The 24,456-nt window shown below is 29.6% G+C and overlaps 3 protein-coding genes and 3 long non-coding RNA genes across 7 annotated transcripts in view; 5 read left to right on the top strand and 1 right to left on the bottom strand.

Moving 5' to 3' along the window:
• The window catches only part of LOC136974134 (ATP-binding cassette sub-family C member 4-like), a 118,512-nt gene that overhangs the window by 4,178 nt on the left and 89,878 nt on the right, over positions 1–24,456 (top strand). The gene's annotated exons all lie outside the window — the stretch shown is intronic.
• On the top strand, positions 1,169–1,662 carry LOC136974133 (uncharacterized). Its single transcript, XR_010880607.1, has 3 exons — positions 1,169–1,287; positions 1,431–1,505; positions 1,590–1,662. It is a non-coding gene; the product is annotated as an uncharacterized lncRNA (long non-coding RNA).
• LOC136974132 (uncharacterized) lies at positions 1,657–2,450 on the top strand. Its single transcript, XR_010880606.1, has 3 exons — positions 1,657–1,718; positions 1,862–1,935; positions 2,011–2,450. It is a non-coding gene; the product is annotated as an uncharacterized lncRNA (long non-coding RNA).
• Positions 7,586–9,247, top strand: LOC136974130 (piggyBac transposable element-derived protein 4-like). Its single transcript, XM_067268933.1, has one exon. It carries the CDS (start codon positions 7,586–7,588, stop codon positions 9,245–9,247), a length of 1,662 nt encoding a protein of 553 aa, XP_067125034.1.
• On the top strand, positions 16,733–17,729 carry LOC136974131 (uncharacterized). 2 transcript variants are annotated; one of them, XR_010880605.1, is made up of 3 exons: positions 16,733–16,972; positions 17,053–17,565; positions 17,639–17,729. It is a non-coding gene; the product is annotated as an uncharacterized lncRNA (long non-coding RNA). The 2 variants fall into 2 exon arrangements; XR_010880604.1 differs by lacking the exon at positions 16,733–16,972 and having other exon boundaries at positions 16,984–17,565.
• On the bottom strand, positions 18,228–19,532 carry LOC136974129 (uncharacterized protein F54H12.2-like). The gene has a single exon (XM_067268932.1). The coding sequence runs from the start codon at positions 19,530–19,532 to the stop codon at positions 18,228–18,230; it is 1,305 nt and encodes a 434-aa protein (XP_067125033.1).

Genomic DNA, 24,456 nt, shown 5'->3' with positions numbered 1-24,456 from the left:
TGTATATTGTTACTACTATTATATGTGTATTCTATGTACTGCATCCTGAAATTGTACTGCCAACATTGTTCATTATGTATTATCAAATCCAACATGTAACTCCTGTATTTTACTGTATCTCAACTAGTATTATTGCTTACAATATCGTCGGGTTACTTTGTTGATCTCTCGTTATTGTACTCGGTGTCTTCACAAAAATTTTCTGTCACGAGATTATATTGCTCTGTAGTATGTAAATATCCCACGGTAACGTCATTATACATATTTTATAATAACGTTCTACTATTTTATTTTTGTAACTTGATACTTTGACTACATTTTTAATGAATATGTTGCTGATGCCCCATAGCCCTCACGGATCCTATGGTTACTTTCTTTCCCTTTCTTCTATCTCATTTTATTTCCCCTTCCCCTAGCTTCTCCATTCTTTATATCTTCTTTCAATTTCTCCTAAACTGGCTATACTACTGTGCGGCCCTAATCACTTTCCCAACACAAAATATCTGTTTATGAGGCTAGTGTCAGAGTTCTATCTTTCTCCACCGACATTCCATTTGATCCGTTACATCATTTGTTTTCACGTTGCGTTTGTTTGACAATCTAGTTTTTCTTTTCTTTTCTCTCCTCTCTTTAACATAGCTAACATGATCTTTAGTCCCTCTCGACAATAGCGTGTGAGTAGTATAGATTCGATGCAAACTGGGGTATAAAATTAAATTAATATAGATTTTAATGTAAATGAATGATACAAACTGGGTTATAAAAATAAAGAGGATTACACTCTGAAGTCAAATTGCAGTTCATTTTAACGTTATTATATTGTAAAAATTATCAAATACGTAATTATGAATTTAATCTGTCAATTTCTCTGAAAAAAGTTCTTTATATTAAACAAAAAAGGACTTGTAAGTCCTAATGCGGTGTAAAGCCTGACGGGACTTCTAAGTCCCATAATTTAAAAATTATTATACATTTTTCTATATACACACTAGCACTCTCTATTGTACACTTCATGTTGTGAAATAACTATTGTAGAGATTAAAAATCGTCTCCCTCCATTAATAAAATTTAATTTGTTAGAATTTAATGTAAAGTAATGATAAAATCGAATTATTTAAAAAAAAAAATAAATAAATAAATAAAATATACTAGCACCCTCTGTCATAGAGTTTGTACCCTGAACTAAGTTGTGTAAACCTGTTGCTTTTCTTTGTCTGTGTGTGTTAGTAGACAGGTGCTGGATTTGAATACTGAGAATTATTTTTTGTCACAAAGTTGGGAAATAATGTAAGTTATTGTGATATATATTTAATCTGTAGATAATATACGATCTAGTATTAGTATTTGTAATAATTTAAAAACATATGATTAGTATTTTTAACAAAACGTGAGGGGTGAACTTTGTTTCTTTGTTCTATTCAAACTTGAAGCGATTTCTTTACCGATGTGCTCAGATGCCCTTGTAAGAAGAACAGAAGTAAAATCCTCCGCTCTTTTTTTAAGACGTAAGTTTTTACTAATGATGTTAGAAATATCAGAATATATTTCTAGATAATACAATTGACTCTTTTTTTAAAAAATTATACTAGCCTTTTCAGTCATAGAGTTTGTACCCTGAACTAAGTTGTGTAAACCTGTTGCTTTTCTTTGTGTAATAGTAGACAGGTGCTGGATTTGAATACTGAGAATTATTTTTTGTCACAAAGTTGGGAAATATTGTAAGTTATTGTGATATATATTTAATCTGTAGATAATATACAATCTAGTATTAGTATTTGTAATAATTTAAAAACATATGATTAGTATTTTTAACAAAACGTGAGGGGTGAACTCTGTTTCTTTGTTCTATTCAAACTTGAAGCGATTTCTTTACCGATGTGGTCAGATGCCCTTGTAAGAAGAACAGAAGTAAAATTCTCTGCTCTTTTTTAAGATGTAAGTTTTTACAATTGACTCTTTTTAAGATTTAATAATTTTTTTATTTTTAAAAAATCTAATATAATATTACAGATTTTCTTCTTCTTCATCGAATTTATTTAACCGATCCATTATGTCATCAACGATGTTGCTAATATCTTGAAGTATATAGACTAACAAACTATGAGAATTTTCGGCAATATATTTATGATCTAGTTTCTGATATTTTATAATGTAACACCAGAAAAGATGATATTTGAAATCGTGAATGAAATCTTCGTTCAGTATTTGATAGCGAGAAACTAAATCCCAGTGGAGATAATCTTTTAATTCCCTCAGTGTATCTGTTTTTAATCGTTGATATTTTAAAACTATTCTCATATTTAATTTATCAATATATTTCTTAACAAAATTATCAGAAAGAAGCTGAAATTTTGCTATTTTATCCCAATTAAGATATTTTGAAAAATTATCCATGAATTCTTCATCTAATACTTGATGTTCAGAAATTAAATTCCAGTTTGCATGTTTAATATGTTTTTTGATGAATGTAGTAGTGAATATATAATTTTTCCATATTAATTCCCAGTTTAAACTATCTGCAAATTCAGAAATGAAGTCTCGACTTAAATCAGTTTTTTGGCTTATAATTTCCCAGTTAACAAAGTTTTTAAAACGTCTGATGTTATTTTCATCCATGGGTAAACTCGAGAATTTTTTCCATTCCAGTGAAGTGATGTATGTGTACTCTATAAAAAAAACTCGGTATTAGGATAAAGTTTTTATTTTTTTTTACATAAACATATTATTGGTTACAACATTTTTAAAAAAGTACAGTAATGATTATTACAGTTGATTATTACTACAATTAACACAACCACATTTTATAAAATTCTTATTACATAACAGTATTGTTATCTGGTTAGTTAGTATAAAAAATTTACAATAGTATTTCTTATTCTCCGGTAATTTAAATAATCCGGCTTTATTCACAGCTTGTTTTAAACAAAGATATGTTTTACTCGAAACACCTTGTATTAAAGAAGTTTTTGAATTTCGTTTCCTCTTGTATAATAATATATAACCGTATTGAGGGTATGATGATATCAGAAAATCTGGAAGAATTTAAATATAAAAATTATAATGCCCAAACGATGTCACATCTGTACCATTATCAGAAATAAATTTTTTATCATAAAATGGTGAGAGTGATATTTTATTCTGAAGATATGTTGTCACGACATGATTTTTACTTTTAATTCCAAACTGCTGATTTCTCAATAGTTGACTATTAAATAAAACTTCTTTATATTTTTCATGGTTAAAGGTTTTAACAACGGATTTTTTAACCCCTTAAGCCCATAACCCGAGATATCTCGGGCTGCGCGTGCAACTGCGCGGTCCATAACTCGAGATATCTCGGGCAAGTATTAAATAATCGTTTGTAAACGTCCTATGCCTGATATATTACGGAAAAAGCTTATTTTGTATTCTATTGGATGTTTTCTATGACATCAGCAAAGTTTGAAATTATACATCGAATAGAAGATTTTGTTATTGACCAATTTTTTGGTCCCCTCCTATAGAAACATCACAAATCACCGATATTCTCGTGATGTATTTATGTGCATACGGTAACTGATGCACATCTGTGTAGAAACCTATCTTCCCCTGAAGCTTACTTGGGAAAATCCCGCTAGCTTTCACAAACAGCTGTTCTCAAGGACATTTAGCTATGTACACAAAATAGCGGCGCGCGTCACGTGATCCGTTTCAATTTTTTTTTCTGTGAAAGATAATTCGTCTCTGAATAATATGTAATAAAGGAAATAAAGTTTTTTGCTAAACTTTTTTAGAAATGTATTTCATAAATTGGTGTATTATTAATTTTTTTAATATTTTTGGGTGTTTTTCCTGTAAAACACAAAAAAACATAATGTGAGGTTATACTTAGCATATAATATAAGTAATAAGAAGAAACTAGTCTAAAAACTATTAAAAAATCACGAAATACATTCGAGTAGTTACAGTAACTCGTTCAGACTCGTGTAGAAAAACCTACTCCCCTTCAGGCAATCTTGGGAACATCCCGCGAAAGTTTACAATCAGCTGTTCTCAAGGTCATCCAGCTGTGTATCTATATGTGAAGCTAGCAAGAAGCCTGTGTCAAGTGTCTTCTTGCCAGTTTTGTTTTATAAGAAAAATAACAAGTTTCTAAATAATACATAATAAAATAAATAAAGTTTTAAACTAAAATTTTTTAGAAAATCATTTCGTAAAATCGTGTATTATAAATTATTCTGATTTTTTGTGAGATTTTTCTGTAAAGCTTGTATGTCAGCATATAAAGCTAGAAACGAATATTTATAGAATAAATATTATTGTGATATAAGAAATTGTTTGTATTTGTGTAAAAATACACATAATAAAGCTTTTATAATAAAAGTTCTTTGGAACACCTGCCAGCAATTATGGAGGAAATCAAAATAACACGCTTGTCTAGCCTAATTTTTTCTTATCTTCCTATATCGATTGTTCTGTACAGATTGTTGAATATTTTCTTGCAGTTAGTATTTTTATACTTTATTTTCATCTAAACACATTTGATGTAATTTTATCCATATATACAAATTTACAATAATATTTACATGTTTCATTTTCGAAAAAATCATAAAATAAAAATAAATCAATAGATTTTATTTATTTATTTTATTATTTAGATATTACTTTACATTTATAATGTAAAGTAATATGTTCTCTTTTGTAATAAACGAACTGCGCCCTTGTATAGCCTCATGGTGTAAAATATCATTGTTTACAATATACTATTTCTCTCTTCATGACAAACTCCAGGGGGTAGTGCGGCTCAAGCAATGTAGGACAGAAAAAAACCTTTCTCTGGTAATAAGCTAGTGAAAAATATTCATATACAGAGTTTTTATAAAAACTCTGTGTTCTTTTATCAAAAATACAATGTTTTGCAGGAAAAGCACTTTTACGGGTGCAAGTATTGTTTCAAATGTGCTATCTCGTTTCAAATTCGCGCTACATTCAGTCTTTTTTTCTTTTCTAGCAAAATCATATTACAGTTTACTGTAGTTTTGTATTTTGTTTATCACGAATTTAAAATTATAATAATAAAATTTTAAAGTTTCAAAAAAAAAAAAACTGTATTTATTTATAGAAAATCGCTATAATATCGTAAATTCATTACTCACGCACGTGTTCTTTGAAAACCACAGCTTTCTAGCTTCAGCAAGTGAGAAGTTATTGTCATTTTTCACACTACTTCTATAATTACTCTCCTAGGAGGGGAGTGGATGAGTCATCAGAGCGTCGAAGTCAACACAAGTTTTCTTAGCGATAATGTATAAGAAGCATTATTTTTATAATATTTCGACGATTTTTAAATAATCGACTATACTATGCAAATTTGCATGCGATTGTTTACATATTTTCTCATATTATGTAATAGCAAGAAAAAATGTTCACTTTCCCAAATAATTTATAACTTCACAGTTCTAAAATAATGTTTACTCACCTAAATACTCTCTAAGAACAATAAATTAGCTAATTAGAGCTAAAAACGATAGAAACAAGCAATTTTATAGCGATTGTTTAGATATTTCAAAGACTAGCCTGAGAGGGATGGCACTTAGTGGAAATTTGAGCTCCACTGTTTTCACTGGTGGCTGATTCGTTGATCTAATTTCCACATAGACAGAAAGTAACCAACTACAGTGTAAAAGAAGTTGACTATCGATTTTATCAGCCAATAATCTGCCTCCTCATCTCTAATTGCTTTACAATGGGAGAGGACGGTATTTCGCGAAATATTTATGGTCCGGAGGTGGTGACAAAACATTTATTGGTTGAGACAGTCAAAAGACACATACAAGAAAGCAAATGAGAAACTTAGATTGCTACAGACTTGATTACAGTTTGTACAAAACTCCTCCTTCCTATGTTATATCTATAGAACAACCTTCTTTTGTTTATTGGATAAAACAAACCGTCGTTCACATGCTTGTTGAGCTGTATTAGGTAGATTATAGCTAATTGACTATCCTTCGACAAATAAGCTTCGATTCGGGTTTGTGGGGTGGGAATTTTCAAGCAAAAAGCCATGCCTTCTCAGAGAGACTTTGTCAGCTATAAACATATGCAAACAATCATAAATCATTACTCTCATTTATTTTTACCCGAGTTTATTAAATTTATATGTATATTCATACTATTTTACGTTTATAAACGTTTTTTCAGAATCATCCAGCCACAAGTTTTTCTAAAAAACAAAGTGATTCCGGTTTATTGTGGTACTTCCGTAATACATAAAAAAATAATACATGTATAGTCGTTCATATAATAAGGTAATAATCGCTTATTATAGTGCTCTGTTATTATAATAGTATAAATAACATAAACAAAATCATATATACACCATCCATGCACAAATGTGTGTTGACCTACTTTTACAACTTCAACCGCCCCCCCAAACTAGTTGCGTTGTAAACTATAAGCTATATTGTATCGCTACGTCAGTTTAGAAAGCTGCATGATTTTTTTGAGAAAATATACCTGTCTACGTAACATAACAGATTGATCGAATGTTTATACAAAAAAGTTTTTTGATTTTTTCAAGTCTTGAATTTTATAAATTTTTGTAAACATATATATATTGTAGTCAGCAATCATAAACGGTGATATGTTATTCGTATTTCTGTAAAATTATTTACGTATAAAAGCATTTAGAAAGAACTTCCAAACACCTGCAAGTAATTATCAATTCTCAGATGAAGAAGTTGTAATAAGCATTTGCTAAATGGAAATGTGTAATGTACTGTAAGTACAAAAGTTTCCGATAACGGGTGTAGCGCTGCCTGTGGCGATATCTTTGGTCTTAGTTCTAAAGATGCAGTTAGGCCCCATCAGGGTTCTCAAATGAATTTATGACTTTTTTGATTTTTTCAAATCTTGAATTTTATAAATTTTTGTAAATATATATATGTTTTAGTCAACAATCATAAATGGTGATAAGTTATTCATATTTCTGTAAAATATTTTACACATATAAGTATTTAGAAAGAACTTCTAAACACCTTCATGTAATTATCAATTCTCAGAACTTGTAATAAAAATTTGCCAAATGGAAATGTGTATTGTACTGTAAGTACAAAAGCTTCCGATACTGGTGTTCTCAAATGTTACAGTTTATGACTGCAATAAATGTCAGGTGTTTATTCCTAGAATTTCGGTGTCTCTGTTCTTCTTTCGAATGCTTCGAGAAATTCTCACTAGTGTTCTTGCTCTTCAGTAGACACGACACGTTATCATTTTGTTCTAGTGCGATCTTACTTGTTAGAATAACTAGCTCTATAAAATTCATCCTGTTATTTTCAAGTAAGTTTATAAGAAATATAATATTCCTGGAAAATAATAATAATTACTATTTTATTTCGCGTTCGATATATATAACGGGTTTTAGATCATTTTTTTTCCTTTTGCTACAGTTGGAAATTCACTACTTTCTGTTTTGAATACACATATTTCGCTATTGTATCAAGTAAGTTTATAAGAAATATAATATTCCTGGAAAATAATAATAATTACTATTTTATTTCGCGTTCGATATATATAACGGGTTTTAGATCATTTTTTTATTGTCAGCATGTCAGATTCGGAATTTGACATCGAAGAACTGTCAATGTCTGAGAGTGAATCAGACAGCTGCATCAGCATTGATGAAGATGGATTATCAGATCACAGTGAAGATGGATCAGATCACAGCGACGATGGAGTCGACACCTCTATAAGAAAATGGGTGGAAATAAACAAGGATGATCCTCCACCACCTCCTCCGCGATTTCCTTTTCGGGGAAGTTCAGGATGCAATTTCACCCTTGCGGATTATTTTGACCCTTTAGCGTACTTTCTATTATTTTTTAATTTGGAATTAATAAACATGATTGTAACCGAAACGAACAACTTCGCATTGCAACAGGCACGGTCATCAAGGGATCAGTGGGAGCCAGTGACAGTCGAAGAAATATATATATTTCTAACGATTAGTATATTGCAAGGACTGTTGTACAAACCCAGTGAGAAAATGTACTGGTCCAGGAATAAACTTATAGAAACCCCAATTTTCGGTAAACTAATGAAAAGAACAAGATACGAGGAAATAAAAAAAAATTTACATTTTGAAAACAATACCAATTTTAATCCCGAAACACACGATAATCCAAAACTTTGGAAGATTTGGCCGATAATAAATAATTTAAATTCAAAATTTTCCCAATATTATACCCCGCAACAAAATATCAGCATCGACGAGAGCCTCCTATTATTCAAAGGCCGTCTTTCCTGGAAGCAGTACATTCCTCAGAAACGGTCTCGTTACGGTGTCAAATTTTTTATGTTATGTGAATCGGAAACTGGATATTTGCACAACTTTCTAATTTATACAGGAAAAGGCACTTGCCTAAATAAAAAATACGGGCATTTTTTATTTACGTCACAAGTTGTGCTATCATTACTGGACCCGTTGTTAGACAAGGGATATTGTCTAACTACGGATAATTATTATACTTCCCCACAATTAGCAGATTATCTAATAACGCGCAAAACAGATTGTTGTGGAACACTACGAACAACAAGAAAAGATGTACCGAAAATATTACACAAAAAAAAATTAAAAAAAGGAGAGACTGTGGCAATGCAGAGAGGTAAAGTGCTGATACAAAAATGGCATGACAGGAGAACAGTCACTTTCCTCTCTACTTTCCACAGTGCTACAATGGTAAGTACAGAAACGCGTACCGGTAATGTACTAATGAAGCCACAAGTTGTTGTTCACTACAACAAAACTATGGGAGGTGTTGACCTTTTAGATCAGCATCTCCATGATTATACTGTGGCAAGAAAAAGAGGGAAGAAGTATTACAAAAAAATATTTTTCCAGTTACTAGACATTTCACTTTATAATGCCTATGTGTTATATAAAAAAAATGGTGGACAGAAACCAAACATGCTATTTCGACTGACTCTAATAGAACGACTGATAACCACATACCACACCGTAACGATGGCCAGTAAACATGGTCGGACGAGAACTGCAGGTCCGTTAAGACTTACGGAAAAACATTTCCCGGACTTTATTCCGCCGACCGACAAAAAAGTAGCTCCCACTAGATGTTGTGTTGTCTGTTGTAAAAAGAACAAGGACGGAAAAAAAATTAGACGAGAAACAAGATATCAATGTGAACAATGTCAGGTGGCCATGTGTCCGGCCCCTTGTTTTAAGATTTATCACACAAAAGAAAATTTTTAATATTATTTCCAACTTAAGTGTAATTTGTATTGGTGTAAATTGCTTATTTATATTATTTTTATATTCTGATTTGTATGCTTTTTTTATCATTATACTTTTTTATATTTTTATCTCTTTATTTTGATATTTTTCATTTTTATTTTTTTGTGATTATAGCTATGTACTATACAATATGTAAAGTATAGTATATTATGTATATTTGTAAATATTTTTTTTTCATTGTAAATATATTTTTTTTTCATTGTAAATATTTTATTTTTTCATTTATGTTACTTATAACTTTACTTTTATTTCATTAAATTTATTTTCATTTTATGTTGTATTATGTTTCATTTCTTAAATTATTTTTAAACGCTAAGCGACGCTAACTACAAATGGCAGCTTTCCAGCACGACACGGGAGTCATGCAGACAAGCCAACATTGCAGGCTCCTGTACCCCTGTAAAGTTGGCTATCCAAAGGGAAAGATGCCATTTAGGAACCAACTTTGGTGCATTCACAAAAATTAAAAAAATATTTGTTTTTCAATTAAAATGAAGTGTTTTTTTAAATATTTAACAACAAAATGATTTTCCGAATGACATGCCAGTTGGAAGACACGTAGGTAACGGGTTAATTCCTTTAGCTGTTTTTTTATTTTGATTATCAAAAATATATGAATACATTTTTGGTTTTAATGAACAAAATTCTATTATAGGTTTAGATGATGTCTCATCTTTAAAATATCCTAGTTTATTTTTCTTCCTTACATTAAATAGTTTGTATGTAGTTGGATAGTTGCTAAAATCGAAAATATCCGGAAATAATTTAAAGTCCCCATATATGTTATCTGTATAGATTTGAAGTGTTAGCGAATCGGTATCAGTATATAATAAATTCACATTTTCACCATATTTATTTTTAAATATTTTATAAAATGTTTGATACATATGCAATTTACTCAATTCTAATACACAAAACCCTATATAAATTGGTTTATCCAAACATAAGTTAATTTTTTATATCTTAAAAATTGTGAGATTATCATTAATAATTTTGAAATTTTCGAGAGATATCTGGAATAAATATTTCCGACATTGATTTTCAGTCGTAGCTGTTTTTAAATTTAAGCGTTTCCTCACATTTTGACAGGTCTTCCCAAAAAACCTGTTATTCATTAATTTAAAAAAAGATTTATCGAAATCATTTGTCGATTCCTGACGTTTTTGTTATTAAAAAGTACATATTTTTTAAGCCATAGCTCTTGGTTAAATCCGAGCACTCGATGAATTTTAGTTAATATTAACCCCTCTTCTAAATAAAATTTTAAATTTCTATAATGAATTACATAATTTTGTTTATCAAAAAGAGTCGAAATTAATTTCTTATTATTATTATTATATTTTAAATTTAATTTAGTTAATATTGATTTTTGATAATTTGATAATAAATCATAAGGAATAATGAGGTGTTCTGGAGCTAGCGGTAAGTCATTATGACACTGGTGAATATTTGGGAGGATATTTTAAATCAACTTCTAAAATATAGCCTATATCATTTATATCAGGGATATTACGAACGTCTAAAGCATTTATCTCATCCTCAGATAACTATCTGAAATTATTTACAGGTAAATAAGAACTCATTACAAATCCATAGAGATTATTAGCATCTATCGAAATGATATAGTTATGTGGTTGATTTTTATCATAGGTTTTTGGAATTAGAGGGTTATTAGCTTTAGCAAACCGTTTTCCGCAGAGACATAGCCCCCCTCTCATCCCCCCTTCGATAAAAAGATACATATTAATATCCCTAAATAATTCCAGCTTGATTTTTGTCATTTTTAACCCACAATTCCAAGTTAGGTCTGGAGCTGTTATGAAATATACTGGATCTAAATTATAATACTTTAAACTTAATTTTCTAAAATTTTGGAATATATCAGCTAATAATAAAGTGTCAACATATTGATATAATTTTAAATAATCTTTAAAATTTTTACAATGAAATTTTTCCCAAACTAATTTTGCATGCTGGTAATCATCATCACTAATATTTTCTCCAGATAATTCATTATAAAAATATTTTTTGGGTGGTAAACATCTCTCGTATAAAATATCTTCGTTTTTAAAATAAGAATAGGGAAAAATTCCTTTTCTTTTTAACAAATTTTTATTTTTGTTGTTATAGAAAAATTGATTAAAAATAGGAAAATTATAATTTGCATTTTTTAAATTTTCTGTTAATCTATCTAGTGAGGATTATTTAAAAATTGATAACTATCAATAAATTTAAAATGATCTAGAGTAAATGTCGTGAATTTTTCTGAATTTACAGGAATAATCTGAATTCTCGAAAATTGTTTGGAGGGGATATTTTTGAAAATCAGATGAGAGTCATAACCTGTAAAATTATGTAGTATAATGGGAATAAATTTTTTGAATCTATAATTCAAATTGCAGTGATTGTGGGACATTCCCCGGAAAATTCCTGTTAGGTGATCGTGGTCTCTTACTCTGATATCATCATTATTAAACCCCTTCTCACATATATGACACCGATGTTCATAATTATCGGGAATAGTATCTATATTCATTTCTACATAAGTATTTATTTTATCTAATAAAATATTTAATTGATTCTGAATATCAAATAAAAAATGCTTAATAGGATCTTTACCACAATAAAAATTACAATATAATAAAGTATCATCATTTTCAATAATAACAATAGAATAACATATAGGTTTATGAATCTGAATAGTTTTAGTAAAACTAGAATTTAGATTTACAGCATCTACGTGAACTTCCTCTAGAATTGATTCAAAATCTGCAAAAATCACCACAGGATGATATAATTGCTTTTCATAATTACTAAATTTAGCAATCGCCTTTTCTCCAGTCGGAGTAGAAACTTTTTGATATTTATAATTAGAGCATAATTTTATGTGCTCGTTTAAGGTATGGCTTCTCTGGAAGCCTATTAGACAGCGGGGACAGAATTTTCTAATCCCTGATTTTTCAGACAATAGTCTGTTAAAGTTTCTAATTAGAAAATAATGGGATTTATATAATAACAAATTAATTTCTTTTTCAAATTGATATTTACTTATATAAATAGGGTAAATTATTTCTTTTTCGTATCCAAATACTTGAATTTTCAAACAATTATTTTTTTCGAATGAGGGGATATTTTTAATATTTACTGGAAATTTTAGAGTATTTGTATTTAAATATTTCAAAAATTTCCTATACGAATAAATTGAATTTTTGTTATTAGTATTTGGATACAAACTAGCAATTATACAGTATAAAAAACAGTAATTATCACTACATTTAATATTCAACAAACAATGCTTATTTGATAGACGTTTGGGTAGGATGATCTTTCCGCAACCTCCATTCTCAGCCTTATAAATTCCTAAATGAATATCCACAAATATAATTTCTTTAATAATCCACCCAGACCCATTTTTAATAAACTGATCAATGAAGTTTAAAATTGTGTCGAAAGCATTTGTTAACCTTTCATTGATCATATATTGAGATAAAATATGTTCTACCCGACTGGAGAAAAATATGTCTTGAGTAATAATCTCATTCTCCAAATATTTTATAAATCTTATCTTTAAATTTAATAAAAATTTCATTCTCGAAATTAAATCATTATTAGTTAAAATACTATAAATAGTACCTCTAATATTTTCAAGTAAAATACTCGGATCGCTATAATTAGAGATAAATGCTCTATAACTTCTCACATAACCTTTGAACGCTGTTTTTCTTAATGCAAATGTGAAAGCCATATTACCATAGAATAAATTTTATACACTTAAAATATAATATTATATACTTAACATAGTATTAATTGAACACTGTTGTTCTTAATGCAAATGTGAAAGCCATATTACTATAGAATAAATTTTATACACTTAAAATATAATATTATATACTTAACATAGTATTAATTGAACACTGTTGTTCTTAATGCAAATGTGAAAGCCATATTACTATAGAATAAATTTTATACACTTAAAATATAATATTATATACTTAACATAGTATTAATTGAACACTGTTGTTCTTAATGCAAATGTGAAAGCCATATTACTATAGAATAAATTTTATACACTTAAAATATAATATTATATACTTAACATAGTATTAATTGAACACTGTTGTTCTTAACCCTCCGTGAGTCGCACGGGTCTTACAGACCCGGCGCGAACTTTAGTTAAAATTTTTTAATATTGAATATTTTCCAAAAAATCTGAAAAATTAATATTCTTCTAACTTTCTAACCCGATTACCATGCTGTTAAATTTTTTTGAATAGCAACGCTCATTTTTGAGAAAAAAAATACTTTGGGTCTGTCAGACCCATGCGACTCATGATGGGGGTAAAAAAAGACCGTTTAATTTGTCGCCGTTGCCGATAGCGAGTGTCGCAATAACTTTATCGCGTTTAAGTTGTCGCGCAGTGTTTATTAAATCCTATCATATCGTTATTTATTTGTATATTTATATTTTTGTTTTTTTTGTTATAATATTGTTTTTAAAAGTAATGTCTAATTAATTTTTTATTATTTTAATTATTCTTTATTCTTATCATATAATTTTTATTTATCACTTTTATAATTAATTTATGATTATTCCTCGTTTATTAGGCGATGCAAGTTGGCTTTTTTTCACTTTTACTAACTAATCAGAAACTTGTGAAAACAGTCTAGCTATAAAATTCCGGGAAATATCCTGCCTTCTCGGAAATGATCTTGAAAATCGAATTTACACAATCGCTATAAATTCTTTTGTTTTAATCGCGTTATAAGTTATAAATTGCTAATTAAATGTTCGACAGTGTTCAGATAAATAAACATTAAAAAATAAGATATATGGAAAATAATTACAAATACGCGACAATCATATCGCATAGCTATAATTATTCTATAATCTAATAATCCGGATTAATCTGATAAAAATATTTTTAATTATAATCTGCTTTTATTATTTATTCATTCTTTATCGCGGCACAACAAAACAAACCTAAAAAGTTAGCCCGATCTACATAACAAGTAATTATGAATGAAATCGCTGCGTTTGATCGCGTAGCGACTGCTTTGTCGCGCGATACACAAAGCGCGACAAAAAAACTCAAAACTAAATTATGATAATAGAAATTGTGAAAATTATAAAATTTTTGATAATTGCATTTTGATAACATTCGGATATTGATATGGATGCCTTTTTAAAGTTTTATTACGTGAATATTTTATATTATAAAAAAAACAAATTACAGAATCGAGAACATGTCATAAATTGCCGAATTTTTGATGGTCCTCTCATTATTATTTCGATTGATTCATTTCGTGCAGAGAAAACATTTATATCTAAACTATCAACAAAGAATTTTGATAGATTGAATAATATTTTGGCCGATGTCAATTTTTGAATTAGGTGATCGAGTTAAGCCTAACACACGACTATATCACATTAAAAATTAAAAATAAAATTCATGTGTAAAAATCTAACAAGACTATCTGTTAAATCTTGAAGAAGACATTCTAATGAGTAAAACAAAATAAAACAGTTGTCAATTAGTCGATTTGAAACCCAGAAAAAAGCATTTTTTAATAGAGCCATAAAACAATTAATATTTATTGACTCTCGCGATAGGGGGTAACGCGAGGTCTATTATAAAAATTTTTAGCAGTAGTACTGAATTTCTACTTACTTCACACGAATGAGTGATCTTTCTTCCCCATTTGCAAACAAACCCGATAATTATCGGTGAAACATCAGATAACTTACAGCGATTTGAAATTTGATATGTTTATTATTTTGTGTTTTTTTCATCAAATTACGTAAAAATAAATATTGAAAAGACAATTTTGTCAATACAAAAGTAATTTATACTACTAAATAGAAAACAAAGCGTAGAATTTAATGGAAAAATTGTAGTTTTACTACGCGAAAAAAAAAATTTATTAATTTCAAAATAAAAATGGTGGGTCTGACAGACCCATGCGACCTAAGTAAGAGAACGATTCCTAGCGACTCACTCAGGGTTAATAAATTTTATATACTAAAAATCGTTATACACTTAAAACATAGTATTAAAACTAGAACTTTAAATTTTACTGTACTCATCTAAATGTTCTTGTATGGCGTTAAATGCTTGTTTATACTTCTTGAAGTCAGTCACCTTGATATTATATTTGTTGGGAGGGTATGACCCTCTGGATTTGCTTAGACACACATAAAAATTTGCCTTAAACTCCTGTATCTCGATTCTCTCCGAATCACTAATTTTAACTTTAAAGTCAGGAATTTTTAGTTGCTTACTTTTCTCCTTGGTTAAATCCAAGTCAAATCTCTGTTTTTTTTCAGTAGTCTCCCCAGTTTTTGTTTTTGACGCTCTCTTCTTAGTACTCTTCTTTTCGAAATCAAAGTCAAATTCTAGAATTAGTTTATAAAAATATATAATTTAAATTAAGATGGGTAATATTATTACTAAAATAGAATTACATACCTCCGTCTGATGACATTTTTTCTTTAGCACTAGAAGAATTAGCGAGTAGAAGAATCAGTGGGTGAAGAATTGATGAGTAAAGTTTTTAGGAAAAATTGCTCCCTTTTTATCCTCCGTTAGTGACCTACAATCGTGTTTGAGGTGACGCTTGCAAGTAAATTAGGGCAAATCCGTCTTTGAAGGTAACGGTTGAAACTAAATTAGGACATATCTGTCTTCGAAGGTAACGCTTCGGTATGAGGAAGTGTCATCGACCCTAGGTCACAGGGAGTGTTTGTGTGTTTTCCTGGTTAGGTTATTAACCTTCAAGAGTTGCAGTCATCAAGTTTAAAACAAACTATCTATCCTAAACTTACAAACTTTTTTAATAATCTCCCTATTGTTATACTAACCACTAACACGATGACAACAAAAACCTTCTGAGAGTATAATATAATATTTTTAAATATGACATGGAAAATAATGAGGAAAGTTGCTTTGAGGTGAGTGAGAAGAGTGCAGTTGCAGCATATAGAACCATGATTAGATGACAAAAAGACGGAGGAACTAGAACCCCTCATAAAAACACATCAAGGAATTAAATCATTTCAGCATAGTATCTTCATGAGAACAAAAGTGTCGACGGCACCATTCATCATCTCATTTAAACTCTATTATTTAATATAGCTTTGCCTAGTGATACCAGTATTCATTTTACTTACTGAGTGTAGTCCAACAATCTATTCGTGTGTTTTAGTTTTATGTTTATTACACATGATTTTACAAATTATTTTTTAATGGTATGAATTGTAACTTGTGGTATTCTATATTTAAATTACTACTTTTAAAAAAGATGTAATCACACGCCGTAATACGATACTGCTTAATCAGAATTTTACTCCGCCACAGACAGATACTTTATTTTTAAATACATTTTAAAATTTTTGTATTGATGATATCATATAAACTAAAGCTAAAATCATAAATCACCAGTATATTAAGCTGGATGAGAAAATCCTCTAGCTATTCTCACAGGTCAACCTGAATGCGGAAGTTTTTATCAGGGTCGTCAAGTTGATGGGTGAGGGAGAAATCCCCTACCCCTAGGTAAGAAACATGGAAGTAATCTTTTTCTATAAATACTCGACCGACATTCACTAGCTTTTAGAGAAAAATCAGGGTAGCAACCAGCGGAGAAACATGAGTATCAACGAGTGGAGTCAGGCAAAAATGGATAGTAAGTTTTTTTTAAAAAATATGTTTAGTAGTAGTCCTAGCTATAATAATCTATATATAAAATTAATTTTACTATTTTAGATAAGCCCGGGGTTATACTAGATTGCCAGGGATTCAGATTTAAAAATGAAGCATGTTTACACCCATACAACGGATATTTAATACGACAGATGGGGTATACAGGTTTTAATTCGGAGGATTTTGGAGTTATTAATTTTTTCCACCCCGAAATACGGTGGGATAAATTAACTTTATCCGATAAAAAAACTGTTAGATTCTGTAATAGATTACATAAATTATATTTATCGTATAAGCCTGAAAATGATGAATGGATTCATCATGATGATATTGTTTTTACTTTTAAAAATTTATTTCAAAAATATGGATTTATTTTTTTTAAAGGGGGGGAAATAGAAAAACTTTTAATTCGTAGAGCAAATGATATCTGTAATACCGCCATTAAATCGCTAGATGTGGAAAAATTCGGAGTTCCAAAATCTTCCGAAATTAAAATACTGTGTCCCTATCATTGGGATTTCCAACACCATTGCGGCTTGTGTAATGTCTTTTCATATAAGCATTATATGAAAACAGGTAAAAATATATTATTTTGTTTTAAATATTACCTCATTTTGAAAATATTAAATATATTTTTACTTTTACATAGAATTATCGGATGTATTCTGAAAACCCTTCCTGCATTGAAGAAAAACATGAATGTAAATTTTGTAAATAAAAACACAATTTTATATTTTAAATAGATTTTTTTATTGAATTACAACATTGATTATTAGTTGTTACAATCGGTTTTGACAAATGAAAATTATTTTTAACAAACTTTTTAACAAATTCATCGTTATAAAATTTATCCGTTACATGTAATTCTGATAAACATAGATTTCTATTAATTTTATATAAAAAATATAAGCAAAAATAACCGCAGTTTAAGGAAAACAAACTTTGGTGAATAATATTATTCCAACAATATTTTTTTGAATTTCGTTTTATAAATCTGATGATATTTGCTTTCCTCGGTTTTAATCCATAACTGTCGTAATAAATGCAAGAATTTTTATCTTTCGTAAAAAATACTGATACCCAATGGCTTCCTCGCTTATTTCTTTCATCTAAATTAATTATAAATGATTGCTTATTACCAACTCGAAACGGGAGATCGTCTGATGCAAACACTCCCCCAAAATTTCTTTTTATTTTCGGATCGCTCGCTGCTAATCTCCATAAAGTAACGGTATTCATTAATAATCGGTGAATACAGTTCGTGAATGATCAATTTCTAAAGTATTATTATATTCCAACAAACAAATAACATTTACCGTTTCTTGTATCGCCTTTGAGAACTTTAGTTCAATAGCAATGTTTCCCAGCTGGTTCACGCTTATATGACCCTCAGATCCTGATTTATCAGGGGTGAGGTCAAAACAATATAGAGCATAGCCATCTTTATATTCATCATAAGATATATTTGTAGATCTGTGATGGTGAATACATCCAGTATCTTCAAATAAGGAGATAAAATTTCTTGCATAAATTTTATTGCTATAGTCCGGACAGTATGGTTTAGCGGGAACCATCTGATTGTCTTTTGATAAACATATATAATTTAAATTATAATTTTTAAAATTAAAAGGATTACGCTTTACATTTCCGTTAAATGCTGAGTTGGAAACTAATCCCAGAGTTATTCTGTAGGGTAGCTGACCTATAACTACATTCGAAATACTTGTAGACTGAATTCCACTCGTTAAAGTAAAAACTTTAACATCAGTTCTACGAAATGGCATTTTTATTATACCGGTTTGTAAGGCTTTTTCTATCCCAATTTGAACTGATGAACTGACATCTACTTTATTAATTTTCAACGATGCATTTTTAATAATGATTTTATACTCATCGTTATTTGCCATTAGTGCAAAATTTTCTTTAGATCTCTCCAATTTCACCCTCAGGTCCACATTGTTTATTAAAAGCTTTGGCTGATTTGCTAAATCGATATGAAGCCGCCCCATTAAATCTATTATTCTACTTTCTTTGCTAATGTTAAATCTTTTAACTAATCCATGGTTAGTGTTATTTTCATCTAAGGGATTTATCGAATCCATTTGTCCTGCAGTATCTTTAAAAAATAATGCGGTTGTTAAAAAAGTTTCTTGCATTTCTTTCGAATTAAATAGTAAGGCCTCTAATATACTTTTATATGGGTAATTAACATGAGCGCTAATCTGTTTATCATTTAAAAACATCGTACACTGTGAAAACATACTATTTAAAAAATAATTAACAGGTGTGACTTTGTCTTCAGAACTTAGATTCGATCCATCCTTCTTTAGAATTTTTGCTTGAATGCATAAATAAATTGAATGTAGATCCATATAATGCTCACCCGATCCTGATATCAGAAACTCAATAGGTGCTCTGCTATCCGATATGGTGGCTACTGGATGAGCAATAACTTCGTAAGTATTCTCAATTGCTAGTTGAGTCGAAACAGTATTAAATAGGTCCAATTCTGATTTGAGACAACCACACGAATGAGGATCCATTTCTAATCAGCAAAAATATCGTTAAGTTTTCGCTTCTTCTTCTTCTTTTGTGACTGAATTAATCTTTTTCCTCGTTTTCTTTTTATACCTGATCCTGTCTGGACTTTTTTAAGTATATCTTGCTTAATTTCAGATCCCACATCTTTAAAACGAGACTTTGTAGATTCTTTAAACGACTTCCCTCCAATTACATCCGATCCTACATTTGATGCAAATTTTAAAGCCTTGCTACCCAGATACTTCCCCACTTTAGAAATTAGGGGAATAGATTTTCGAAACAGATTCGTGAAAAATCCATATCCCCTCTGTATTTGCGGTCCAGCGAAATAATTCCCTCTTCCAAATTGTTGTGTAAAAGGAAAATCGTGTTTCCATATCGTTCCTCCTGCCTGATTGCAGTAATAATTTATACAATCCTTAGGATCGAGCTTCATTTTCTACTTCTCAAAGACGAACTAACGTTAATAAATAAAATATAACGATATTTATATCTGTTTAAAAGATAAAACTAATAATGTTTTTCCCCCAAAAAAGATGATTTCTTTCCCGTTAGCAGTTCGCAGCTCAATTTCAATTGTATCAATATAATTACGGGTTAATGGAAAGTATAGAGGGGACTGGTAAACTCTAACTATTTGATCGGTCTTCTCCCCCATCACAGGTATAACCCTTAAAAGAGGAGCAGATATATCTCCAACACGATGAGAAGCAACAATATTTGAATAAATAAAAATTTCTGAAATTCCTGCAGACAATTCGATTGGATAGTCGCTCACATATTCACCCTCAGAAAATTTGTGTGTTTTAAACCCTAACAAATCTTTTAATTCGTTTCCAAATTCAATCGTTATATTTTTAGGAACTTTTAAAATGATTTTGTTATTAGGTAGTAATGCTAATTTAGTATATTTAAAAATCCCTAAAAATTTTTCTGCAGATGAATAAAGTCCAATAGGAATAAAAATTTTTTCCTCTACATCAATTTCCTCGACAACTTTTTTATTTCTTTCTATTAAAAGTATAAATTGATCTTTATAAAATTTAGAATTTGATATATATTCCCCTGACTCCGCTCGCAATATTAAATTTGAAGTGCCTTGTTTAAATATAATTTCTTTCAGCGGAAAATTTAATAAATAAAGTAATTTGTGAGCATTTTTTTTCGTAATATGCAGCTCAAATCCTTCTTTCAAATTTATTTTTATGTCTTTATAATTCTTGTCTAAAACGAATTCTGCCGTGTTAGACCCTGTTAATGAAACTATATTCTTGTTTATCCAATCGAAAAGAGTCTCTCCTTCATTTTCTTTAGCTGTAGTTAATGGAATCACATATGTTTTATCTTCTATTTTTTCTCTCCTAATCTTATGTCTAGTAATAGTATAATCATTATTATGATTAGATATATTAAACCAATTTCTAGGAATAATAACTTCTGTCAAACCAACCACCCATTTTCCATGTAAATCAATAGGCGGACTCATTTTCACGGTGAAATGAGATTGGTTATTTTCAGGGAATAACTTCATGCTGGCATTGCTTGTCAGAGTCACAAAAAAGTCTGATTGCATCATTTTGTTACCTTCTGTAATTCTTCTGTATAAAATCGTCCTTCCAAAATCTCGTTATTTAAATCCTTTAATATATATGTTGGAGGATGAGATGGAAAACGATCATGAATAATAAATATTTCCTTAGTCCAACCGGGTAGGTATCCTCGACTAAATGTTTTACGTATTTTCGAAATTCGAACAAACTCACCAATATTAAATTTAAACGTATTTCCTCCTTTTATACCATACAACTTTTCGAAAATCATGCTATGATGTAGGGGGGTAACTTCCGATGGAGACATGCCAATACTTCTATGAAAACTATTATTATAACTTTTCACAATATCTGATAATTTATCGATATATTTATAAGAATTACGATAAGTAAATAATCTATATATTTTATTCCGCAAAGTTTTATTTAATCTTTCCACAACTGCTGCTTTTGTATCTGAATGAGTTGAATAATGATTAATTTTAAATTTTTTAAAAAGATTTTTTACTAATCTATTATAAAATTCTTTTCCTTTATCAGTTTGTAAATTTTTCGGAACGTTTCTTTTTTTAAAAATGGTTTGAAAAGCATTAAAAACTGACTGAGGTTTTTTATCTTTTATAGCTACGACATAGCAATACTTAGTAAATACATCGATTACAGTTAGTAAATATTTTATTCCATTATTAAATCTAGAAAATTGTTTTAATACAATTAAATCAGCTTGCCATAAGTCGTTAGGATAAAAACTTTTAGTTTTTCTTCGCGAATATTTAATTCGTACAGGTTTATGAAGTGTATAAGTTAATTGAGAAGACAACCATTTTTTAACATCAGATCGCGGTAAATTCGATTCTTTAACTAATTTACTCACACCACCAAAAGATGCTGGAGATTTCGGATTATAGTATATCGATTTCAAAAGTTTTTCCATTCAAAATTTTTCTTCCTCTTCCTCTTAGATTTTTTCGGTTGATGAAATAGCGATGGAGAGAAAATTTCTTCTGGAGTTTCCAGTGATTTCGGTTGATATTGTATTTTTTCAGGTAATGTTGTCAAACCTTTGTTTCCAATCCACTCTTGTGGAAGGTTTATTTTCTTTAAAATAGTCCAAAATTCGTTAAAACCAACAGGAGGTGATACCGTTTTCCTATTTCGCATAACATACGAAACGAGGTCTACCATATGACTTCCGATAATGGGTTTCCCTTCAATTGTTAATTCACCTTTAGAATTCCATCCATAATGATTTCGATCAAGCTTAGCAATTAAATGTGGTATATATTTTTGATATAATTGAGGTACTGATAAAGTTATTTGTTTAATAAATCCATCGTCGTGATCAGCTTTTTCTTTTAGTCGAGATTCTGTTTCTTCTGTTTGGTTAGACACAACAGATACTCTAACAGGTTCTTTAGGAGTGTGAACGGTTTTCTGATATCTCGAAATCAATTGACTTAATAGCTTGACTTTACTGTCATCAGGTAAATTTGTACTCTCAAGTAATTCCTCGATATTAGAACCAATTCTTATTTCAGGCTTTTGATAACTCATCAGTAATTCGGGAGGAACTAGGGCCATCTGCTTCGCCATTAAATTCTTTTTCCTATTACTTTACCAATTAATCCTCCTGCCATAGACAATAATGGAGCCAGTAGAAGAGGAAGGAATCCACCGGATTGATTAACCAAAATTTTTTTCTTGGTATTTAAAGGAATGTGTTTTTCACTTAATTTCCTGATAATTTTTTTATATTTTCCTAATTTACGAACATCAGCAGGTATATTTCCTCTCCGCAAATTATCACATATTTCGCACAAAACTTTAATCTGATTTGGAGTAGCTTCTTTCAATATTGCTTTTCGTTGAGAAGGAGTAGTCTTCGCTAAAAAAGCCAGCATATGATAATTTTTCTTTACGTTCTTCATTTTATAGGCAAGTATATCCAGAAAATACCTTGTTTGTCAGGAAAACAGGAATCTCTCACAGAAAATTTCTTATCCGTTGTAGGATGAAAATCCAATAACAAATAACCAAATTCCTTTTCTGTTGCTTTTTTATATGCATCCATGAAAAAATTAAATTTTCCTGCAAAAGCCTGACGACCCAAGCAATTCACCTGACTTTCATCACGATTATTTTTAAATAAAATCAAGTAATGAGTATTTAAACTTATATCTCTCATAATCTTATTTTTCGGAAACAAATTTTGCATTATTAAAATCACACTTACATTACAATGATGAGATTCTGTTGTAAACAAAAATGCTGTTTTTGGAGACAACTCATGCATCAAATCATCGATTATTATCAAATCCCATCCTTCAACAGATTCTGGTAACCCATACATAAATGTGATATCGCTTTCTTCTTGAAAAAACGGTAGATATACAGAGTAACACCACAAAATCTTCTTCAGAGAATTTTCATAAATTTTGTTGTGAATAATTTTTCTTACTAATGTGGTTTTTCCCGATTGGGAAGGACCCACAATTACACAAGTACTAGGATGTTTGAAATACATATTAATCAACCTTGTCAACCTTGGGGAATTTAGAAAATTTATAATATTTCATTCCTGGACTTATCTCTTTAAACATCAGTAAAGTTTTCTTATCATTTTCTAAACATATTTCTCTCATGTCTTCTGCACACCGTTCAAACGAACCATATAATCCATTACATACCTCATTAATTTCCCCATCCTCATCGACAATTATAAAACCATATTTTCCTTGTCCTTTCCAAATATCTTTGACTTTAAAATAACGAAGGATAAATGGAAAATTATCAGGAACATCGAACGAGAAATTTTTAGCTGCAGAAACACATGCGTCCAAGCTCTTATATAAGCACTTAGAGGCTGAATAATTTTTAGAGTCGCCGTAAGTAAGTACGAAACCATACATCCCCATGATCCTGGTTTAAATATAAAACTAGTTCCCTCTTTTTAAAAAAGTAATTTATATAAAAATACTGACCAATCATATTTACTTTTAAAAAACCTAACAACCAATCGCATGTTTTTAATTAACTGCAATTTGACTTCAGAGTGTAATCCTCTTTATTTTTATAACCCAGTTTGTATCATTCATTTACATTAAAATCTATATTAATTTAATTTTATACCCCAGTTTGCATCGAATCTATACTACTCGTGTGCTCTTTTATTTAATTCGAAATTAAATTTTAGTTTGAACCGTTTTGGAATTTCACAATGGCAACAAGTTATATGGAGTGATGAAAAGAAATTTAACATAAACGGGCTAGATAACTATAATTATTGAGATAATATTTTAAAAAATGAATTAATCCACTAAAGGCGACAGTAAGACTGTGGGTGTATTATGCTGTGGTAGGCATTTCGGTGGAGTGC

This window comes from Centruroides vittatus, unplaced genomic scaffold (assembly GCF_030686945.1).
Source record: "Centruroides vittatus isolate TY-2023 unplaced genomic scaffold, ASM3068694v2 contig_342, whole genome shotgun sequence".
NCBI classification, from domain to species: Eukaryota; Metazoa; Arthropoda; class Arachnida; order Scorpiones; family Buthidae; genus Centruroides; species Centruroides vittatus.
This window is presented reverse-complemented; position numbering and strand designations above follow the sequence as displayed.